The sequence below is a fragment of the Cynocephalus volans genome, chromosome 12 (assembly GCF_027409185.1).
Source record: "Cynocephalus volans isolate mCynVol1 chromosome 12, mCynVol1.pri, whole genome shotgun sequence".
Classification (NCBI taxonomy): domain Eukaryota; kingdom Metazoa; phylum Chordata; class Mammalia; order Dermoptera; family Cynocephalidae; genus Cynocephalus; species Cynocephalus volans.
The window spans coordinates 26,718,582-26,743,999 of NC_084471.1; the positions used below are offsets into that span (position 1 = coordinate 26,718,582).

Below are 25,418 nucleotides of genomic sequence, written 5' to 3' on the forward strand. Positions count from 1 at the left end.
TAAGGATAACCACAAAATATGAGATCTGAAATTAATCATGAATAATATGTTATTTTAGGATTCATTCTCTGCACATTCACTGTTAAAATTAATATGTTACAGAGGAATCACAAGTAAAGTAATTCACACCAAAATAAAATTTTAGAAAGTGACTTTTATTCTGAGAAGAGAGCCCTGCAATAAAGAGATTCATATCCCTGAAGGGGACTTAAGTAGAGAAGAATAACCGGGAATTGGGAAAGAAATGGGAAGAGTGAATGAAAAGGAAGGGCAGGAGTCAATAACGTACACGCATTGTCTACTGTTGGTGACACTACCCACGCCCCTACTGTATGCACACAGCCATGTTTATATGTGGGCATCTGACCCAAGAGGGACCAACCCGTGGGCAGGGTTGACTCAATCAGATTTCCTATCATTGTGACTTCCTGTAAGGAAGGACAACAGAGGAAAATTACTGCCAGTACTGGCCAGGTGAGTTAAGAGGTCCCGAGCAGAGTTGGCGAAGACAGCTGTTGGGCCAGATGTGAGGAGTTAGAGGAGGGAACAGAGATGAGTAAAGCCACACCGCCTGCGGGACCGAGTGCAGTCTTGGCTCCTGACCATCCAGTTCCACTTTCTGGGAGGCCCACTGTGTTGTGTTTCCAGTCCCTGGCTATGCACAAGCTTGCTAATCACACTCGGACCAGCACTGCTTCCCCACCAAACCTAATCTCCTTGAGCTAGTGTAAGTAGTGTTTTCTTTACATAAGGACTAAAGGAGTCATGATCACAAGATTGTCAGAGATAAACTGTGCCCACTTCATAATGTTGTCAGTGTCCAGCCATAAAGGAAGCAACAAGTTTATTAAAACGACAAAAGCACATTAATTTTTAAATTATAACTGAGCAATGCTGGTTAAAACCTTAAAATAAAGAAGCAAACAATGATTGAACTCACAGACCAAAACCTTGGTCTAAGTTTTAATAAATGCATAAGCATGGAAAAGATCAAATTTTAGAGTTCTAAAACTATAGATAATTCAATTCAATTTAACAGATGTATTCAAGACATTATATTAGGGGCTGGGGGACACAACAATGAAGAAAACAGACCCTCTCCTCACAAAATATACAATTATTGAGAAACATAGATTTGTACACAATTAAATAAAATACCAAGTGGAATGTGGTCAGAACACAGGTAGTTATGATATGTTACAGGACCCTGGAAGTGGGAGAGAGAATTCTTAGTATGACAAACATGGAAGACTTCCTAGAGGAAGGGTCATCTGAACCGAGCCTTGAGAGGACAGTAGGATTTCTACTGGTAGAGTATGGGGACAAGAGCAGTCCGCGGGGAGAGGGCCAGGTAAGCAATAAGTAGTGGACACCCCAGGAACATCGGGACTCTGAGGTGGTCTTCACTGTAGGTGTGTACAGGAAGCACGGCAGTGAGAGGGTGAGGAATAGGCTGGAGAGGTACATTTATATAGGGCATGTAAAAGTAAGGAATTTGGATTTTATTGTGTAAGAAATTTAGAGGGACTGAAAGAAGCGAACAACGATCAAGATTGCTTTTAAAAGATAATTCTGACAACAGTTTAAAGGTGAACTGGACAAGAAAGAGACAAGAGAAAAAGATATCAGCTAGGAGCTTACTCAAACCGTTTGGTCAGGAAGTGACTGTGGCTAGAAGGTGGCCAGCTTCAGTGGAACTAGTAAGGACGGATGGCAGGAGGGTACCCAGCACTGATCAGGGCATTCCAGTGTCTTATCCTGAACTTTCCAGCCCCTGGTCCACTTCAATACATAGAGGGGAACACGCAGCCACTCCTATCTTCCTCCTATTTATCTATACTGCTATATTTCTATATTTCTAATTGAGTTCTTATGACTAGATAAAGAATGTTTTATATATATATGGTTTCAATAACAGCCATGATGGGCTACTATCAGGATTGCATCGAAAGTTATCAAGCAACATGGCACTGTCTGTTTCATTAATAATTTCTCATAACAGGTGGAGAGAGCAACGTTACCCAATGGATGCCTTCCACGGCCTGTCTCAACAGTTACCAAACAGAAATTTCTCCTCAACAACATTCTTTTATTCTGGCTTATTTGAGGTAACCCCCATATACACGTTCTGAAATTGGCTGACTCAAGTTTAGGGCTGTGAGAACCTCGTGTGACCTTGTTACCACTGAAATGAAGACGGAAAGCACAGAGATCATCAATCTCAGTCAGAAAGCAGTCGGATGCCTGCTGCGGGGGGCGAGGGGCTGGGGAGGGCATGGATCAACCTTTGCCATTTCTCCCATAACAGGAACATCTGTTGGTTCCATGAGGGATGGCCTTCCAAGTGACTTCAAGATATTAAACCCAATTCTGGACTTAGCTGAAAGCCGCATCATCTTTCACTCATAATGTGGAAAAAATGTCCTAAACTGTTTTCCAGCCTCCAAACTCCTGCTTCCCTCACCTCTCCTTCGTGTGCCACCACAGTTGTCTTAAATCGTAGGGTGGATCACGAGATGCCATTCCAGGTGAGATGCTGCCAAATCCCAGCCCCGCTTTCACATAGCCCTTTCCTACAGAACAAAGTTCATTCATACTCATTCACTCCACAACATCTACTGAATGCCTCCTACGTGCTGTGGAGTGGTAATTACAGATGAGTGAGACACAAAGAGCCCTTAGGGAGCCCTTGGTCTAGTGAGGGGCCAGGAGAGGCAGACTCTCCCAGCACCACATGGTGGGATAAGAGGGAGGGAAGCACTTAATGCCACCCGCCTCTCCACCCCCAGCTCCAGCCCCAACTCCCAGTGCATCCCCCCTCTACACCTGCCACAGCAGATGTCTTGCTGTTCCCGGAATACCAGGTGCATCTCCAGAACTTCACTTCTCATCTCTTGCTATATCCTCAGTCGGGAATGAGTTTCCTCCACAGTTCTCCAACTATAAGTTTCACAAACAACTATTGAAGAGGCACTATGTTTCAGCTACAAGGCTAGATATCGGAAATATAAAGATGAATAAGACTCCTGACCAAAGAAATTCACAGCCAAGAAAGGAAGAGACACCTAAACAGCTCATCGCCCAAATAATACTGTAAGGGTGCAGGATATGTTGGGGTACAGGGAAAAATGGCCTTCATTTTAATCTATAGGGGCTATAAAATGCTGTCTGAGCTATATCAGCAAGTACAATGTCCACTTTCTCTCAACACACATACACACACACAAAATCAAAGTGAATGAGATTTAAAAAATAATAAATTAGAACAGTTTGAACTAACAGCCCCACCACTGAGAAGAAAGGGCTCCAGCAATCTTACCCTTCTATATAGCGCAGAACCCAGATAATGGGGAACTAGAAAAACTGGGGGAAGTCAGAGACACTAAGTTGAACTACATAATAAAGAGCTGAGCACAGCACAGCAGGAAGGAGAGAGGAAACAAAACACTCTGTGCAGACTAAGCTGGAGGAAAAGTTTTAGGAGTTTGAGCCAAATGAGACAGACGTTGGAGAGCTGCTGTGGATGTCAGACAGATATGACAGCAAGATGGTTGGGGGAAAGATTTAAAAGAAGTTTTTCTGTTTTATGAAAGGATTCCCTCTTGGATTTTCCTATAAGACTCCATAAAGATTTAGATAATTTCAATGATTTTGAGCATCAGATTGATGTTTCTTTGAATGCCACACTTTGCTAAGAGAGGGTTACCAGCTGGCTGGGCTCACTATGAATGACATCTGGGTACCCATGGCCACACTCATACAACAATTAAGCTCCTTCATGACAGGAACCTGGTTGTACTGATTTCTGTATGTCCTTACCTCCCCAGGCCTAGGAAACGTTTGCACATAATAGTTTCTCAAAAAGAACTTAATTGATGCTAAGGTCCAATTTATTTTGCTCTGTGTTTTCATAATACTTTGATATTCAGGATATGTTGATTATATGCTAATTTTAATTGACTTGCAAAATCCAAACATTCCATAAATGTTTGCTGAACTACTCTTGGGCAACTTGGCAAACATATTTAAAGCTTTTCATATCAGTATGCTATCATTCCAAATAAGGCATTTGCATCTTAAAATCAGGATGGTTTGCATCTTTCATATGCTTTAAAGCACCTGATATGCTCTGAACATACCCCTTAAATTGTGAAGGACAGATTAAAATAACTCAGTCATTCTGAGCCAGTGTTGTTCATTTTAGAAGGACACACACAAGGTTTTCAAGCCAACAGTGACTGGAACACCTGTTCTGTAGTCTCCCAATGCATCTTAAATTAATATCTGTGTTCTGAAGTTCTTGGCTTACTGTGGACCCTAGTGATTTTGAAAAAAAGAAAAAGAAAAAAAGAATGAGAATGAGAAAGAAAATAAGATTCACTATCCTCCATATCAGCCAAAGACATATTTTTGGACCCTTATATTTAATGATGCACCAAAAATCTATACTGTAATAGAAATAAATATATTAGATTAAAGAAGTTATAAAATCCTGTCCAATTTTAAACCAGATCGATTTCATCAAGCATCCTAGTTAACTTCTAATTAGTGCCAAGTGAAGGTTGTCATGACAATGAACTAGAAGATTAGTCAATGAAAATTATTTGATGTAACCCAGAATGTGGCTTTTTTAAATGAAAGTGCTGGTTAGTATTGTGGAGAAAAGAAAAATTGTATGTTATTTCCATTTCCAACTTTCAAAGGCTGTGAGCTAATTTGCTTGCCAATTCACCTAAACAAATATTAGTGTTTCTTCCATTTGGTGACATTCTTTCACATATAAAACGAATAGAACTGGAACATTTCTAAAATGCCCCCACTTTAAAGCTGAAGAAACACTTTCTGAGTTGGAGAATAAAACAAATTCAAAAATACAAAGAACATCAAGATTGGAAGGAGTTTGTTCTGCTCGAGGGTTGACCCACTCACACATACCATCCCAGTCAGGACATGAACGAAAGCCACAAACCTTCATTAGGGCAAGACAGGTTCCCCTGGATTCCTCTGTCCACTTACATTCAAACACCACTACCACCCTCATCCCCATTTATTCCTGATCTGTTTATATGCACAGTCAACCTCCTGACTCAGGTGCTGGGCTCCTGATGAATATGATACTTACATCTGCCCACCAGGAATGTTCTGGTGACTCTCATTTCACCTAAAGAGCCCATACCTCCATCTCAGAGCAGTATTTGAATAAAACTATCAATTATTTTAGAGATGAGAGGAAAATTAGCACCAGGAAAGTGTAAGGAACTGACCCTAGGTGGTAAAGCTGAGTGGCAGAGAACAATCTAGAATGCTTACTCTGATGGACGCTTGTTCTACTGCCTCAGACAATCTAAACTGAAAAGAAAGATGGGTTGAGGAGAAAATAATAATTTCCCATATATGAACTGCATAATAGTGAATTTAGGGACAATTTCAGCAAAGAATATTTTAGAAGATGGCTCAAAGACAGCAATCTGATAAGTTTTGTCTGTGATTGAAAAAACTGTGATTATAAGTGCTCTACAAAAGAATAGTGAAAATGAAAAGAGAATTGAATTCTTCTCAAAAGTGAATATAAAAGGGCAACCAAGCACTTTATAAGTATATATGTATATGTATAAATACATATGTATACGTGAAATCTTCTGAGCTTGAGATAGTTTGAGCTATCTAATCTACTGGGGGATTTATTATAAGCACTCAGTGTATATCATTAAGCATCGTAATTCATGTTGTAACATGTGAGGACACCAAAAAGAATGTGTGACCAAAACTCTAAGACATCCACTCTATGATAAATCCAGGCACAGAGCACAGAAGATGTAGATGCTGGAAAGCAGCATTTTGCAAAGGCCAACTATTCTTGCCTGATAGATTCTTTTGCAGCTAGGCTTGTGGCTTTCATAATAATGAAAAATGTATTCACTCATTCTACTGGTAGAATCAGACTGAAACTGCCAACAAGTGTACTCTGAAAATCAGGAGAGTTGCCAATTTTTACATGGTCACATAATAAAAGTGCATAGATGAGGTAAATGAGAAAATATTTTGTTACTGGCAACCAATTCAATATTAACCTAACAAAAAATGATTTAATGAGAAAAGATATACAGGACAAAAATAAAGAGAAGATCCTAAAAGCTTTCAGAGAAGAAAAGCAGTGATGGGACCCAAGTAGCTTGGAATTCAACCAGAAAAGGAGACAAGGGACGGCCCAGAATTAGAGACATGCAGCAGGCATTGAGAGCAACCAGTCTCTAGCTAGAGCAGGAGGATGGGAGATTCCAAGAGAAAAATGGAATTGAGACATTATCTGATAAGTATGAACACTTGAGTAAAAACCTATGGATGAACATATAAAAGATATGATGTCATGATTGAGAAAAAAGTTAAGAATAAAAGACAAGTCAAGATAAAACAAACATATAAGAAAGGATAACCATAGTACACTACTTGACTCAGCTGTGAACACCGTTTACAGGGTCATGATAATGTAAACACTGAATATTCATTTGACTAAATCTTGTGGTACAACAATATTTAGAAAAGAAGAGGAAAGAGAAATGGGGAGGAGTGTAAGTGAGCTCTATCCTTATTTATCATAAGAGAAAATCAAGAGCTATTAACTAAAATTGATACCTCAGGAAAAGACAATGATTCATGGCTGTCATCAGCACTATTTATCCATATTTCTGGCTTTCCTTCTTCCAAGCTGGTAGTGGAATTGTGGGTACAGGATGTGACTTATTTGGCCAATGAAATGTTAGTGGACGTGATATGATGGGAACTTTAAGAGCCAGCATGTGATCTGCCCCACTTCTTCCCTCCTGGTTCAGTGGCTGGTGATGTTCCACGTGATGGAAATGCCACCAGTCTGGATGCTGGAAGGAGGACACAGGGAGCTGGACCCCTGTTGACACACTTGGATTTGGAGGTTGCTTATTACCTTGCCTTTCATGAATAATGCTGCATATTATTCATAGATGTGGAAGCAAATAACAAAAGAAACAGCTAAAAGAGTTGAAAGTGGCTGCCTCTGCAGAGCAGGACTGTCGAGTGAGGAGAGGTTGGGCAGGAGATCACCCCTTTTCATTTTAAGCTATTTAGATCTTTCTTTTAAATGGCCTCAATAATTACAGAATATATATCTCAAGAAATCGTATTAATGCACTAATGGAGTATCAAAGAACAGGAGATGAGGGGAGGACATGTGTTCCCTACTCCTTTCATTTCCAAGAGGGTAAGGAATTTCCACTCCTCTCCCAAAGAATAAGGGACACTTCCAGTTTCTTTTGTACCCATCACTAATTTACCTTCAGGCAAGTGGAGTGACTTCCCAGACTGGTGAGTCTGGGGAAAGCAACAGAGCACGCCAGACTTGGCCCCTTCTGGGCAATCTTTGTCTGTATTTTTTGGAGGCGCCCTACCTGCAGTAAGCTTGGGGGCAGGGGCTAGAGGGGAACAGGAAAACCCTGTGGTTACACGAGGGTGCCAGATGGCTGTGTGACTAAGTGGTCAAGCCCGGCTAATTCAGGGATAAAATATTAATAAGCTCATTTGGCCCCAGATCGAAAGTTATGTTCACTAATCAGCTTTATCAGCAATGATGCTGACATTTCTATCTCCATGTATCTGTCACCTGTGCCTTAATGGATTCAAAACACAAACTTCAGTCATCACAAAAACAACTCAGCTGTCTGATCAGATAAATAGCACACTATAAGGATAATAGCCCCCCCTTTTGAGGGGGATTAGAAAAAAAATACATACGCATTGAAAAAGTCTGAAAAAATGTATGCTTAACTGTATTTTCTAGTTTCTCTTCACACACTACTTGGGTAAAAAAATGCTTAAATAATAGACTTAGAGTGAAAAAGTAAAAGTAATATAACAAAGTTACAAAGTACTAATTCTTGGGATTCACAGTTATATCTGAATGATTTCTGTGGATTGGCTTTGTTTTCATTCACTGTCAGATTCTTGTAATTGGTATGCTTAGAAGAGCTTTGAAGGGAACTCTACTTATGTATTAAAAAGTTGGGCCACACCTAGTACTCTAAGTAGGGAACATAGAGGGCAGAAGAACCACAAAGTACAAGGTTAGTTACATAGTTTTGCTCTGACGAAATAAAAAATAAGTTAAATACTTATGTGTAATGACGTCTGTCCTGCAATAGCAATGCCATTTTCCACTATTTAATAACTTACTTCCATTTCTTTATCAATCGAATTCTCTGCCATTTCTTCTATTTCAGATGTGTTTTCAGTTGAAGTAATTTCAGGAATTGATGGCAACGATATTTCAGCTATTTGTGCAAGATTAGATAGTTTCTCATGAATTGAGATAACCCTAAAAATAACAAATATATATGTATTTTATTTGAAATGTTAAGAAAGGCATTCACTTATTTTCAGAATCAATAAGATGTATAAAGTTAGCCCTCAGTTATTTAACAAGGAAAAAGGGAAATGGACTGAATAATTGATAGTCTGCTAGCTCTTGAAAGAGCCCTTGTTTCATTCTCTTTCATGGTGAGGCCAAGGAGTCACTGAAAGGGGAAACAATGGAGCTTTAACAAGACTTTCCAGGGAGGACACAGAAGTGCCAATTCTCTGTCATCTAAGCACTGACTAGGTGCCCAGCAGGGCAAAGAGCTGACACCAACAGACACAGATGTTAGTGTTTTCAGCTTTTCAAAGCATGTTCATACATTGTCTGGCTTGATCCTAATAATCACCCCAAAAGGTAGGCAGAGCAGGTATTATCATCTCCACCCTACAATGGAGGAAATAGGCTGAGGTCAGAAAGGCAATAAACAATGGTGTCAAAAATAAACTAGTTAAGTAATGAAAAAATTTAAAACAACAAACAAGGAAATTGGTGAAGTGAAACAGAAAAAGAGAGAAACTGGGCATAAGCAAAAAGTTAGAGATAGGTCCTGTTTGACGGAGAGAGAGGAAAATAATCTGGCTGAAACAGACCCTTGACTTTGAGACAATATAAAATGGATTGTCTGTAGAGGGAAAGGGGAGCCAAGGAGCTGGTGGAGTCCGGGCTTTATTTTGCAACCCCACATAGAGCCACATTACATTATTTTTAACCGCACCAAAATTACAGGCAAAATATAGTACAGACAACATCCTTGTGCTCTCCATAATCTCTATGAAGTGTCATGAACTGTTCCTTCAACCACCCTGGGTATTATTATTATTATTATTGTTATTATTATTCCGATTTTACCAATGAGGAAACTGAAGCACAGAGAGGTTAAGCAAACTGCTCAAGGTTGTGAAGGTAATAAGGGGAACAACTGGCACTTGAACCAAAGCAGGTTCATGCTCTTAACCACTGCAATAGAATAGCCCCCTAAATAAAAGAAAGATTCTTCTAAAAATGTCTTCTAAAAGGTCTCCTATGCTTTAGCTTGCATGTTACTGAAAACAGCAGTTCTCATGAGAAATATCAGTAAAGATTGTTAGAGAGCTGCGAAGGTCCACCTTTACTTGCCTGTCCAGAGGAACCCACAAAGACCCGACATATATATTGCTACCAGTGCAATGTGTAATATCCAGAATCTTCAGGGGCTTCATATTATACGCATACAATAATAAGACCTGTAAGAAAAATAAAAAGCATATAAAATGTGACATCAAAATTACACTTTGCCTCAAAAAGTGCAGCATTAGTTCTCAAAATTATGTCATTGCACTTTCAAAACTTTTTCTTTAGAAGAGAAAAATGAGGTGTTTTTTTCAATTCACTTTAAAGAGAAATTATATGAATGAGAATTTTGCAAAGGTTATAAGATAAAAATAAATACTATTTGGTAACAATATTATATTATTTTTGAAGAGTGACATTTCATACTGCAATGAAGTTTAAATTTCAGCCTTTGAAGACCCTCTACAGCAAGTACTAAATAAACACCTGGTGAATATCCAACCTGTTTCCTGCTATTTCTCATCGTGTACCTTTCCCATCAGCGGTCATAGCCACTTCTCTGAATAGGTGAAATGCTGTTCCCTTCCTCTTCTCTCTATGTATCCAATCCACACATAACTTTCTAGCCCCACCTCTAAGATGAAACTTCTTTTGATTCGTCCCCTAGTAATTTCCCTGTTTGGATTCTGACAATTCTTAAAGTCAGTCCTATATGAGATAGCACCTATTTATGATAATGGAATCATAGAATTTGAGATTCATAGAACCCCTAGATATGATCTGATCTAATTCCCTCATTTTGGGTATAAGAAAGTGAAGGCCCAGAGCTACCAATCAAAACTGACTATTTGGACATGTGCCTCTATCCCTGCTTCCTTGCAAAGTAAACTAAGAGCAAAGGGATTTTTTAAAGGGATAAACCCACAAGGACAGTAAGAACAAGAGAAGGTGAAACAGACAAGAATGTTAGCAGCACTTCAAAGGATAGAAAGCACTTGGAAGAGCATAACTGACTCAGCAGAGGAAAGGCTGTTCTCTTCATGCTTGTTGCCAAAAACAAGCATGACCGAACATCCTGAACAGGCTGCAGAACCGGAGGCTCAGGCACCTTAGGAGGCAGGAGTGGGTGGGACTACAGTGTTAGACAGCCTCCCTCCCATCCCTTCTCCAGGCTCATGCAACCAGGAGACGCAACCCCTTCCCTCTCCTCCTCTCTCCTTCCTCTCTTCCATTTTGCTCTCTGACAACATTAAATCAGAAAAGATTTATGCTCAGGGACATTAGGTACAAGGGTGAGGTGCTATACTAAAAATACTGAAATTAAGTGAGAGTCTGAGTCTGTATTCTGAAGGAGAGACAACTCCCTACTCAACCTCAGTCCCTTCCCTGGATGTAGGAAACCAGGCAGGAGTCTAGGAGAATCCTCTTTGGGGCAACTGACTGGTTTGAGAGAAAAGACTTGCAGATACTGACATTTCAGCATCCTCTAACAGAAATGCTGGCTCTTTTCTACAATGAAGCCTATAAATTGATAAGCCTGACCTGGTATGCTTTTTATCGCCTCTCTCCAAACATGAATGGACAATCAAGAGTCACTACACAGGAAGTGAAAGGTAAAAACCCAAACTAACAGAAGAAAGGAACTTGGAAAATCAGACACATGACAGAGAGCAGAAGAAAACATCAATGAAACAGTAATTAATAGCCTCAGAGAGAAGAAAGACAATAGGCATCTGTGAAACAATAACACAAGAACACAGTGCTGTTAAAATGGAACAGAGAACAAGGAAAAGCTCTTAAAATTAAAAATATAGGATCACAACAACTAAATAATCAATACAATATTTGGAATATAAAGTTGAATATATCTCCCCAAAAGTAAAACCTAAACTTAAAAACATGAGAAAGTAAACCAATACATTCAATATCTGAATAATAGAAATTTCAGAAGGTACTGAGATGACCCGAGAAAGGAAATTGTTAAAGAAAAAACTATTCATCAACTGAAGATATTACTTTGAATTTTGAAAGCTCTACCCTAATTATCCAGCAGAATGGATGAAAGACCCACACCAAGGCACATCATAGAACTTCAGTACACAGGGGACAGAGGGAAGATCCCCAGAGCCTCCAGCGTCACAAATAAAGAACTAGGAATCAGAATGGAATCAGACTTTTCAACAGCAATGCAGGATTGCCAGAGACAATGGAGAAATGCCTCCCACACTTTGAGGAAAAATAATTTTCAGCCTAAAACTTCATGCCTGGAAAACAATGAATTAAGCATCAAAAATAAAGACATGTTTTCCCACATTCGAGGTCTTTTTACCTCCTGAGTAAACTCAGTCTACTGCAACCTTGTTAGCATCTCAGGAGAATGTACTCATGGGATTGGCCAGTGGCCAAACTCGAATAAAATGCATTAACAGGTGACTAATGTAGTCCTGTCCCAGGGGCTGAAACACACCAGAGAGCAGCCTGTACCATCTTGTCAGCATTTTTTAAAATAGAAAATGTGCATATTGATGATTGGCATCTGGATTCTATTGCTATCTTCACTTTCATTACTGAGTCTGGTCCCACACATGGTTTTGACTCCTCACATAAGACAGCAGCTTCCTTGAGAACAAGACATCTTGCCATATTTTAGTAGTTCATGATCCACAAATGAATTGTGCCTTGTGCAACCGACAGAGGACCCTGGAAGCTGCTGCTGGATATCTCAGGTCTCTCTAATGATTACCTGTGCTTTTTTTAATCCTGCCATGCTTCATCCTTTACTAAAGTCTTTCATGAATATACTTTGTGAAGTCTGCTGAGTCCTTTGAAAAACCAGAACCTCCAATACACACTTTGTCAGGAAATTGTTCACACAACATAAGACAGCAAATCAAGACAGAGAACATGAGACCCAGGGAACCTAACTCAGAGAAAAATAAAGGAACTCTCAGGAGGGTGGTGAATGGGACTCTTCAGATGATAGTTAAGCCGTGAGAACAATCAGTCAGTCTGGAGCATGTCTCTGAAGAAGAAAAAACAATGGAACTGAGAGATAGGCTGATGAGTTTGACCATAAGGAGAGGACTGTACAGTTCTTTGAAAGTTCGGAAAAAATTAGATTCTAAAATACATAGAAAAATAAGTTAAACAAATATAAGACAACTTTTTTCTTCAGAAAAGAAGGCAGAAAGAAAGGAAATAGTACCCTATTTGGCTCAGCCATGAGTAGTATTTACATAGTCATAATGCAAACACTGACTGTGTTAGATAAGGAGAAGGTGCGGACAGGAAGAGCGTGTGAGAGGGGAAAAGTGGTTGAAGTTAGATTTCATCTTCCACAGTACTATGTGAAGTTGATGGCTCAGGAAATTGTCATGTGAGCATAGATATATGGGGTAAATACCAGAAAAACAAAAATGGCTGAAAGGGTTGAAGCACAGTCTTCCCTCCATATCCATGTAGGATTAGTTCCAGGACCCCTGAGGATAAGAAAATCTGAAGACTGTCACATGCTTATGCAAAATGGCATAGTATTTGCATCCGACCTACGCACATCCTCCCATATACTTTAAATCATCTCTAGATTACTTATCATATCTAATACAATATCTATACATCACTTCATTTACATAGATTCAGTATAATATTGGTGTGCAGCAAATTCAAGTTTTGTTTTGGGAACTTTGTGGATTCTTTTTTTCCCCCAAATATTTTTGATCCACAGTTGGTTGAAACTGCAGATGTGGAATCCACAGATATAAAGACTAACTGTAACAGCATCTAAGGAAAGAAACTCAGGGATGAAGATGGCCAGGCAGAAGACTGTTCTTTTTTATTCATCAAAAGTCTTTCAAAATTTGATTTTTCAAATTACATAAAATTTGACAAAACATTTTTGAAAGGAAAATGAAATGAGTCCTAGAGAAATTAAGCCAAAATCACACACTATCTTTCTTTGCTTGTTCTAGTTTTGTGTTTGTTAACCTTGACTCCTGGGGCAGACTATAAAATCTCTGAGGACAGGAGTGACATCTTCTTTTTTCTAGGTAGTGCTCGTGGCACCTGGTACATGTCCATTACATCTTCATATTTCTGAACTTTTCCTTACATCTGTTAAGGGCTAAGAGAGTTCCCTGAAGTATGTTAGCAGGAAAATTTAAATAGGTAGTGTGCTTCATATTTAACCCCTGATAATGAGATAATGAAAGTGGCTTTTCTCCTGTTCAAGTTGACACTTGTCAATAGCTTTGCACTACAAGTTTAAAGCCTTTTCTAACTGAGCATGGCACAGACAACTGAATTCAAAGAACAACAGTCTGAGATCAGAATAGACTTGAATAGAGTAGGGCAGTGGCCAAACCATAGAAAACTAAACTTACGAGTGTAGTAGTTGTGAGCATTGGCCCCAAGCAAGTGCCTGGGTTTGCCTCGCCTACTTATTAGCTGTATGATCTCGGGCAGGTCACTTAAACATTCATGCCTCTGCTTCTTCATTTGTAGAATGGAGATGTGGTAATCCCCATCCCATGGATTAGTGTGAAAATTCAACGAGTCAATTCAAAGGGCTTACAGTAGTCCTTAGAGCAATATTATATTGTCACTTTTAGCCCATGATCACTCCGGGCTCCTCACCCTACCTTGCTACCTCATTCTCCATATTCTCTTATACCTGCTACTAATCCCGAGCCGATTTCCCATATGGGCTCCCAGCCAACCCTTGCCTACTTCCCTAGTCCTTAGATTTACTACCAATTTGTCCTCACTCTTCGGGATAAGTTTCACTCTACATCACCCTGCATACTCAGCACTGGATTCTGGAGGAGACAATACACTCGTGATGGAGTTTTCAATGCTCCCTTACTCACTTTTGCAAAGACATTTTGTTTTCCAATGGCAAAGAAATGAAATGGTTTTGAGAGACACTGAGTAATACCGTGATTAAACTTTATCTTATAGGTGGAATTCTTAAAACACAGGAATGAGTTAAAGAAGAGCCTAGCCCCTCTTTCACTAAATAGAGTTGATTCTTGACTTCCTTTTCTCTGTATCTTAATTACCTAACAAAATGTCTGGCATACAGTATACACTCAATAGATGTTTTATTAATTAGTAAGCAAGTAAGTTACATGTGTGTTGTAAAGAAATCAATATTAGGAATTAGAAGAGTTAGGTACTCATTCCTATCTTTGTCACTAATGATTTGTGGTATTGGTCAAGTCACTTTACCCACACGGGAATTTGCTTCTTCATCTGCAAAATGAGAACATCAAAGAGATGTTCTTTTAGTTTCTTTTCAGTTCTGAAATTTGACTTAAGTGGTACCAAGAGAAGTCAGAGAAGATTTCTAATGGAGGTAACTGTATGAGACAGCAATGAGAGATCATTAGAGCTATAAGGTACAGAATAGCACTGGCCTAGACCAGAGCCTCTCAAACCTGAATGTGCATACATTACTTAGGAGATATTATTAAAATGCATATTCTTATTTAGTAGGTCTGGGTAGGGATCGGGGATTCTACAATTCTAATGAGCTTCCGGGGGGCACCAGTGCTGCTGGTTCCTGATCACACTTTGAGTAGCAAGGGCCAGGGACTATCACATGTCACTTCCTGCTACATTTATACAGGCTTTATCTTCCCCAGCTACCAGAACCAGGATGTAATTTGAAACCCCTTGCAGGACCAGTAGTACATCTCTAATCACTTGATCAACCCGATCCAGAATCCAGAGCACCTTAGAGGGAAGCCCTGAGCATCTGTATGATCCCTGAGTTACAGCACTCCCAACATCTAAGTTGATAACATTAGGCTTCTGCTTTTATTACAACTTGGTAGTTTTCCCAGGAACCCTCAGTCTTCCTTCAGTATCTTGCTAGGACTGAGCTTGTCTTGAATGCACAGTCAGCTTATTTGGAACCCTGATATAGAGTCTAGCTCTTATTAGGGGTATAAGACTCTCAGAAAAGAGCACTGGCTTCACATCTCTTGTTTGCAGACTGGCTGGATTCCTGCACTGAATAAACATATCTCCAGGAACCATTTAAGTTCTATATAAGTTTGTGTTTTCACTTGCTAGGTGGAGTTTTGTTTTTTCAGTGCTTTGCTTGATTGGACTTCCTACACTTGATCATCCTTGTCTGCTTGAGTCTTCTGTGGCCTCTGAATACCATACCTTGGACTACCCAGCTGCATGCAACATGACAGCCTTTGTAGCAGGGCTTATTCCCTCCAAATTAGGTCTCAGAGGCCGAAAGGAAGGGCCAGCTACTGATTCTTTATTGCCCCTCATTCCTACTAGCTCTGGGTTGCATTCCCTAAGCCTTATCAAGCTATAAACAGAATTCAGATCTCATTCTGAACCTCAAATGAGCTGACTTGCAATCCAGACTACCTTACTGGGCATACTAGATTCCAAAAAGAACGGGACGATAAAGCAGGAAAAAGCCAAAGGTCCTAAGGTATAATCTTGAGACAAATTTGGGCCATCAAACCTTTGGCCATTAATAGAGTTTGAATATTTTGTACCCCCAAAACTCATGTGGAAATCTGATCCCCAGTGCGGCAGTGTTGGGAGCTATTTGAGTCATGGAGTGGATCCTTCATGAATGGATTAATGCTCTCCCTGGGGGCTGGGGGGTAGTGAGTGAGTTCTTGCTCTATTAGTTCCCAAGAGAGCTCGTTGTTTAAAAGACCCTGGCATCTCCCCTTTCTCTCTCTTGCATCCTCTTGCCATGCGATCTGCTTGTACCCACTGGCTGCTTGCTGCTTTCCACCATGAGTAAAAGCAGCCTGAGGCCTGTGCCAGATGCAGCTGTCCCAGAATCATAAGCCAAATAAACCTCTGTTCACTATAAATTACCCAGCTTCAGGTATTCTGTTATAGCAACACAAAAATGGGCTAATACAGCTGTGGTTAGATGTTTTTATGGCTAAGCTGTAGTAGTACATCTCTATGACTTAAATCAGCCATTCTTCACAGCTATTTTAAAAGCCATTGTCTGGGAGCTTCATTAAAATAATAGTCCCTGGCAGCCTTTTTAGTGTCTGTCCCTACAAGATTTTGAAATTGTTCAAAAGATTAGTTTGTAACAAAGTTCCAAGGACTAGCTTGTAATGTGATTCTACTATATTCTACTAAAGATAATTTTGTCAAATAGGATAGTATAATTTCTGCCTCCTGTTCTTAAGAAGTTAAGCTTTCTGAGTGATGAATTTAACCCCAAAGTATCACGGCATGGAGGTGTTAGCCCTTTGAATTACCTAAAAATTTCATATCAAAATCCTCAATGCTGGGATTTCAGCCCTGCTCCCAACAGCATCTCTAGTTCCTACTGACATTTCTGCTTCAGTGGAGTGAATAAACTAAAATAGATCAAGTGGGTGGATCGAGTGACATTAACTTGCATTGTCGTGCAATGATGATTTTAGACCCTGGAAACTCCAAAGCCGTATGTCAGATATTAATTTTCATTACTGTCAAAGTCTATTTTGTGTTGTTATAACAGAATATCACAAACTGGGTAATCTATAAAGAAAAGAAACTTACTTCTCACAGTCCTGGTGGCTGGAAGTCCAATATCAAGGCGCTGGCATCTGATGAGGGTCTTCGTGCTGTGTCATCAAGGTGGAAGGGGGAAGGGAAAGAGCACAAGAGAGCAAGAGATAGAACTTGCAGCCTTGAGTCCTTTGATGACAGCCATTAATCCATTAATCAGGGTGGAGCCCTCATGACCTAAATACCTCCCATTAGGCCCCACATCCCAATACTGTTGCACTGGAGATTAAGTCTCCAACACATGCATTTGGGGGGACAGATTCAAACCATAGCAATTACCATCCTGCCCAGAAGCTACAAGTGACTTCAGCCAGGACCATCATTTGAGGACTCAATACAGCACCATGCTTAGGAGTGCAGACTCAAGTCAGATCGCTCCAATCCTGACTCCTTGCCTACTAGCATTCCTCCATCCTATGTCTCAGTTATATGGAACAAATGATAGCATCTACCTTACAGAGATGTTGGGAAGTTAATGAACGTTAAATGTTGGGAACATAGTAAGTTCTACACAAGTTTTCACTTTTGTTATTATCTTGTAGGTTTCATGAACATCAGCCAGTTATTCAACACCAAACTCTACACTGAAGTCCTAAAGCAATGAATACATGAATGCTTAAATACATCAATACTTAAATCATAAAATAAATGTCAGCATTATCTTCCAAAAAGATAGAACCTTGAGTGTGAGACGATCGAGTTCATCTAAGTCAGTGTTTCTTGATTTTTTGACTGAGCTTTACGGCAGCAACTATATCTTTTATCATGACCCAATACCTACACTCTTATTGAAAATGGGAAAAATGTCCCCGTACTAAGAAATGGGAAAACTGTGTGATCTGAATCTTTTCTTGTGGCTTGAGAAAACTGCTCAAGCAACCTGCTTAAATCAGAATTTGTTAGTTGGTGCTCTCCTTCTAATCTCTATCTGATACCTGTTCATGCTTCCATGTTAATCGTCATCATGATTGTTGATGGATGAGATCTTGTTATTCTAATCATCAGCCACAGACATATAGTCTTAGTACTTGCTTCTTAGATGTTGGGTTTTTTATTTGTTTATTTGTTTTTCTGATAGCAGTGCATGGACATCTCAGATCATCCAGTCCCAAATGGCCCTTGTTTAATAGATATGGATGTGATGTTCCTATGACCTTGTGAAATGAGCTTTATACTTTCTCTCCTCATTTTTAAAAAATAGCTGCTTAGGTAAACATTCTGTTTCCCAACTGTCTAATCCTTCCATTTTCATACTCTCTTTGAGTGGATATGAGCTTTTATCACTTTGTTGGTTCTCTTGTCAGCTCTATATCAGTAAATAAATTCTGATATATAATGAAGATCAACCTACCTAACAAATTTTGTTTTTAACAATATATATCATAAAACAAAAGTTTCAGAAAAAGAGATTTTTACTTAATATATGTACTATATGCAAAGAATTCTGATCATTTTTTTCTTGCATTTCATTTCTTTTTAAAAAAATGCTACTAATGACCCATTATACTGACTCCATTACCCATTAATATTCTTGGAACCATAATTTAAAAACTATTGCACTAAGTTCCCCTAAAAAATGATTACAAATTCATTATTTAAAAATGTGTATGGAATATCTGGCAATGATTTGACTGGGAAAGGGTAGGATGGAGAGAACTTTTAAAATGTGGGAAATAGCATTAAATGTATCTGGGGAGTAATACGTTAAAGTTTCTCTTTTTGTTCAAATAGGAAGAGATATAAGTGACCAAGAGTTAGTAACAGGTTTCCAGCTTGAGGTTAGCAGAAAGAAGGGGCCAGTGTGAAAAGTGGTGCTCCAGAACAGAGAGGTAGGCCCAGGAGGTTTTGTGACTTGACAGGGGTCACATGAGTCAAGGAGCTGCAGAAGCTACCAGAGGCACAGCTAGAGGGGACAGCACTCAAGAGCTGGGAAATGCAAGAGCAGACCAATGCAGAAGACAAGAAAGCAAATAAAAATGCTCAACAGGGCAGAACCATACAGCAAACAGCAAACATTTAATGGAAACAAGCCTAAGGCTCGTCTTAGAAAAAACAGCCATCAAAGGAATTCTATAGTGGAAGGTTCCTCTGCAGAAGGATATATTGACCAACTGCTTCATTATTAAAAGCCTGACTCATTTTCAGACTCTTTGGAATCTCCAATAGTTCAGGGATTGATCCTGAACTGCCTCCAAATACTTCCCTCCCCCTCCCTTTTGCCCTTCAATTAGCCCATTACAAATGTCTACCCACACATGTGGACACAGATGTGGACAAAGATAAAGATATGAATATAGATAAAGGTAATAAACATTAAAATAGAAAGTGATATGTGTGATGCAAATTTGTAAGTCACATTTAGAAGCAAGCTAAAGTTTTTCTATTATTTGCTAGATACTTTAATTTTGCTGATTAGGCAGTTTACTTTCTTTTCTGCAGGATGTTGGGAGTTAAAGCATCTATAAGGAGATACAGCTGCCAAATGTTAAAAGGTGCTTTCGAATAATGTTTATCAAGTGTATTACAGGTGTATCTGAAGTTATAAAAATTTAAAAGAGCATAATAATTTCAAAATAATTTTATATAACAATGACTGCTACTATTTATTTAGATTAGGAGTTTACACAATTATCTCTAATTACAGATGAGTGTAACCACGGTTCAGAAAAGTTAAGTAATCTACTGGAGATCACAAAACTGTTAAGTGGAAGAGCTGAAATTTAAACCTAGATAGTTTGGCTCCCAAGTCTGTGTTCTTAACCACTACGCTAATATAAGCAAAATAAATAAAAAGAAAACCATGCTCAGTAAAATTGCGCAAAGACAAAGAGAAAATCTCAAAAGCAGCTAGTGAAAGAACTCAGAATATTTTCAAAGCAGCAACAGTTTGACTCTCAACAGCAAAAATGAAAATGAGTAGATGACATTTTCAATGTGATAAAATAAAATAATTTCCCATCTCAAATTTTCTACCCCATATACATTTATTTTTCAAATAAATGTAAAACAATGACATTTACCAGGCAAACAAAAATTAAGAATGTTTGCCTCCAGAAGATCTTCACCAAAGAAAATTGTAAAGCATGTACTTCAGCAGAAAGAAGTGATACTAGAAGGAATGTCTAAAATGCAAGAGGGAGTAAAGAACAAAGCAAATGATAAATATGTAGAAAATTTTAAAGGAAAATAGCTCTTGTATAAGACAATACAAATAATAATATGATTTTGGGTTAAAAAATAAAATGTACAGTTATACCATATAAGTCATTAGGGGTTAAAGATATTCATTAACTTTAGACTTTGACAAGTGAAGCATATATGTTGTCCTGATTGTGACCACTAAAAGCATTGAAAAAGAGTGTATAATTTCAAGACTCTTAGAGAAAAAAGAAATAATTAGTCAATCCAAAAGGAGAGAAAAACATAAAAACCATGTAATATAAAAATCATGATTACACAAAAGCATTATTATCAAAATAATAAAATGTTCAATTCACCAAGAAAATAAAGCAGTTATCAATCTGATTATACCTGAAAATATAGCCTAAATTATGTAAAGCAAAATTTGATAGAACTACAAGGAAAAACTAAACAATGACAATCATAGTGAGAGATTTAAACATACTTCTGTTAGTCATTAATTTTTCAAAAAGGCAGACCAAAATGAAAAATCAGCAAACACACAGATGATTTCATAAGGTTAACCAAACTGACCTATTAGATGGTTTCAATAAGATTAACCAAACAGACCAAACTGACTAAACACTGCCTCAGAAACTGAGGAGTATACATTCTTTTCAAGTGGAATAGGAGGCTGAAGCCTAGGGCAGCCCCCTCCACCTGCAAGCAGGCAAGAAACAGAGCATGCCCACAGTCCTAGGCAAAAGCTGAGGGCATCCTTCCCCACCCAGAAGCAAGCAGGGAGCACACTGAAAACACCACTTCCACACAGGTGGCCCATCACAGCCATGGCTGCTACAAAAGTGGCTTAATGCCACAGCAGTAGCCACAACCTCCATGCAAGAAGACCAGACAATTGACTGCAGTGACACAAGGAGAGTCACCAGTGGAGACCAGAAAAAGAAGACGACATCTCTCTCCTCAAACCCTACTCCAGAGTGACAGAAGAAGCAACTGTCTACCAGATCACCAGACATCAACAGAAAGATACTAGAAACACAAAAACCCAAGAAAATACACCACCACCAAAAGAATACAGTAATTCTCAAATACCAGACGCTATAGAGCAGGAAACCCTTGAAATGACTGACAAGGAATACCAACCAACAATCTTAAGAAAACTCACTGAGATATGAGAAGACTCAGTTAGAAAACATAATGAAACAAGAAAAATATCCAGGAATGAAAGAGAAAATTTTACAAAGATATTATACTTTAAAAAGAATGTAACAGAACTCATGGAACTGAAAGATTCACTCAATGAAATAAATAATACAACCAAGGGCTGAAGCAGCAGGCTAGAACAAGCAGAAGAAAGAATCTGTGATCTTGAAGATAGTCTTTTCAAAATTACCTAGGCAGATTTAACAAAAAAGAAAAAAGAATTTTAAAAAATGAAGAAAATCTAAGAGAGCTAGCAGACAACCTTAAGTGCACAAACGTTTGAATCATGGGTGGGTGTTCCAGAAGGGGAGGAGAAAGGAAAAGGCATGGAAAACCTATTCAATGAAATAATAATGGAAACCTTCCCAGGTATGGGGACAGACACAGACATTCAGAGCCAGGAGGCTCAAAGATCCCCAAACTGATTCAACCCAAAAAGATCCCCTCCAAGACACATTATAGTCAAACTGGCAAAGCTCAAAGACAAAGAGAGAATCTTAAAAGAAGCAAGAGAAAAGCATCATGTTACCTATAAGGGAGCTTCTATCAGACTAATAGCAGACTTCTCAATAGAAGCTCTACAGGCCAGAAGAAAATGGGATGATATATTCAAAATACTAAGAGAAAAATATGGCCAGCCAAGAATACTACACCCAGCAAGGCTATCCCTTGAAGGAGAAATAGTATATTTCCAGACAAACACTGCAGGACTTTACTACCACACAACCAGCCTTGCAAAAAATCCTCAAGGGAGCTCTGCATCAGGAATCATCTTACTAGCTGTAGCTCTATTCAAACACCCTGCTTCTTTATAATTCAGTCTTGGTAGTTGGCATGTTTCCAGGAATTTATTCATTTCATGTAGATGATCTAATTTGTTGACCAACAATTATTCATAGTATTTTCTTATAGCCCTTTTGGTTTTTGTAAATTTGGTTGTAATGACCCCTCTTTCATTTCTGATTTTAGTTATTTGAGTCTTCTCCCTTTTGTCTTAGTCCATGTAGGTAGAGGTTTGTCAATTTTGTGGATCTCATCAAAGTACCAACTTTTGGTTTCACTCATTTTCTCTATTTTTTTTTTCTATTTTCTATTTCTTATTACATGCTCTAATTTTTATTATTTACTTCCTTTGCTAGGTCTGGCTTAGTCTGCTCTTCATATTCTTGTTTCTTAAGGTGCAAAGATGATTGTTGAAGTGAGACCTTTCTTTTTTATTAATGTACACCTTTACATTAAATAAATTTTCCTTTTAGCAAAATAAAATAAAATAAAATAAAAAATAAATAAGTAAAAAGAGCAATAGAATATTTACACAATTAATCCTTTTCTGGAGAAAACAAGTTCCAACAAATATCAGTCATACAGAGCATTTTTTATTTCCATAAAACAACATAATCTAAAAATAAATAACAAGAAATAAGTAGAAAAGCTCCCTATAGTTTGGAATTTTTGAAACACATGTCAAAATGGCCCATGGATCAGGCTAAAGAGTACAAAACTACGCTATCTACCCTAAGTGAATCATTGTGCAGTAAACATATGTATTGAGATAGCACACTGTACCGCACAAATATGTATGAGTAAATATTAAAATAAAACACTAAACAAAAAAAAAACATTATAATGAAAATTTTAAAAACTATTTTTATCTGAATGATGATTATAATACTGTAATAAAAATTTGTAGGATGCAGCCAAAGCAATGTTTAGAGAGAAATTTATTGCCTTAAAATGCATATACTTGTATTAGGTAGGATAGGGCTGAATAGTGAGCTAAATATCTATCTCAAGAAGTCAGTAGTTAGGAAAAAAAACAAATGAAAAAAATAGAAGAAAGATACTTGGATTAAAGAAATAAAACTAACTAATGAAAAATCTTTAGTGACAATAATCAAAAAAAAGGGAGAATGCACAATTAACCAATATAAGGTATGACAAGGGGCACATCATTACAGGTACATCTGATAGATTAAGAATAGGAGAGAAATTTTAAATAAAATAGGCAAATTCCTAGAAAAAGCAAATTAGACAAAACTGACTCAAGAAGAAATTGAAAACCCAAAATATTCTAGAAGCAGGCATGATAGTCAAAGTATTTAAAACTTGGTTTGATGCAGAAACTCAAACCATTAGAAAGATACTGGCCCAGTCAGAACTGATACCAACTCATAACCAGTACACTAGTACTAGTATTTAAACACTGCCTCAAACTATTAAAAATTATATCTCGTCTTATATTTTCACACAATCACATGCGCACACACACACAAAACCCACTAGGACTAAATGATCTTACTAATAAGTTCTACAGATATTCAAGAATAGTAAGTTATTCCAAACTTGCACAAACTTCACCAGAGAATAGAAAAACATGATATATTTATCAACCCATTTTATAAGTCTAGTAAAAGCTTGATACAAAGAATCTGACAAGAATAGAATGAAAAAGAAAATTTATAGTCCAATATTACTCTTGAAAACACAGGCAAAAATTCAATACGAAAATAACAGCAAATTGAATACAGCAAATTAATACATCAAGACCAATTTGAATTTATCCCAGGAACAAAGGTTGATTTAACATTAAAAATCAATTAACATATTAAAAGAGGAAAAATCATAAAATCATCTTGATACTGTAAAAGATTCATGATAAAAATTCTTAGCCAAGTGACAATAGAAAAACAACTTCCTTAACATGATAAAGAATAACTACAAAAAGAAGTTAAACCTCGTATATAATGGTGACACTGATAAGTTTCCCTTTGATGTTAGGAAAAAGGAAAGTTATCAATTTGAACCAGACTTTCCCAGGATTTTTAAATTATTTTCAGATTAATTCTGCTAGACAATATAGATTCTATATTGCTATATATTCTCATCTATACGGTAAGAATATGTCCTCTACTCTTCAAGTTATAATGGCCGAGTTAAACTTTATATCTGAATGGAAAATTTAGCTATATAATTTTATTACATACCATAGGTTCTGTTTCCTTTGGAGGTCTGTCCAGGGGAGGAATGTACCACTGAAAGCACAGTTCTTTGTTTAAAGCTTGTGTTGCCATATTTGGTGATATCAGGTCCACACCAGGTGGGCTAGCAAGGAGCCTTAATGATAAAACGGAGTGTAGAGAACTTTCTCGACATAACTAGAGAACAAACAAAAACATTATTTAATTACCGGCAATGAATTAATTCACTGTATAAAGCAAATTAATTGGCTACCTTAGAAAACTCTGGGAACTGTCTCAGCTTGTTCTATGGAGGTAGACCTGAAAACTGCCCCTGTATTACCACAGAGAAGGTCCTCCTATAGTAAAAATATACTTCAAAACTGAGAGGGTTCAACAAATGTCTTCCACTTTGGTGAGTCCTCCAGCATGAAGATCTGGAGGGGAAAATGCCCATGCAACAATTTCAGTCTCGAGGTTACCACTGTTTCTAAGAAGACCTCTTTTGTTTCTGGTTTATTCATCAGGGACGACACTGAAGGTGTGGTTATAATTTATTATCTATTTTCCAAAAGCTTTTTTTTTTTGGCAGTGCCATACACAAAATATGACAATTTTTTCTCTAAAGAATAAAACCATTGCTCTAAAATCCATTTGCCCCAAAAGGTTAAAATCATGCCCTCCTTAAATGAATGTGTCTGATTTACAAATTCACTACTTGGTGAATCTGGGCTCAGATTCTTTTACGGAAATTGGTCACTGAATCAAGACTCTTTACAAAACATAAATACACAGAATGCAATTGGCAATTTCATAAATTATTTAGTTAGTTGTTTAAGGTAACTAAGAAATGGAAATGTTGAAAAGAATTATCAACAAAATAGGCTAGCCATAGAGATAATGATAGTGATAACAGTATCTCAAGTCTAAAAAGATCCTTCCTCAATGAAGTGCAAACTACTCTCAAAATTAACTTCTTGTTATTCCCAATACTGTAGCATGGTAGCTGGGAAACAGTTCCTCTATTACACTCTTTTTGACATCTAAGGTCTCTCTAGGTTTGATGACCAAGGGGAACATGTCAGTTGCCTGAAAGAAATGGCTGGTGTTTCTATAAGGCTTTGTCC

The 25,418-nt window shown here is 37.9% G+C and overlaps 1 protein-coding gene across 1 annotated transcript in view; it reads right to left on the bottom strand.

Annotated features, from left to right (window-relative positions):
• CFAP54 (cilia and flagella associated protein 54) overlaps nt 1-25,418 on the bottom strand; it is a 302,389-nt gene that overhangs the window by 21,159 nt on the left and 255,812 nt on the right. Inside the window, exons 64-66 of the mRNA XM_063115642.1 lie at nt 24,319-24,489; nt 9,503-9,609; nt 8,203-8,344 (exon numbers count right to left, since the gene is read on the bottom strand). Coding sequence (XP_062971712.1) covers nt 8,203-8,344; nt 9,503-9,609; nt 24,319-24,489 — 420 coding nt within the window. The remainder of the gene's footprint in view (nt 1-8,202; nt 8,345-9,502; nt 9,610-24,318; nt 24,490-25,418) is intronic.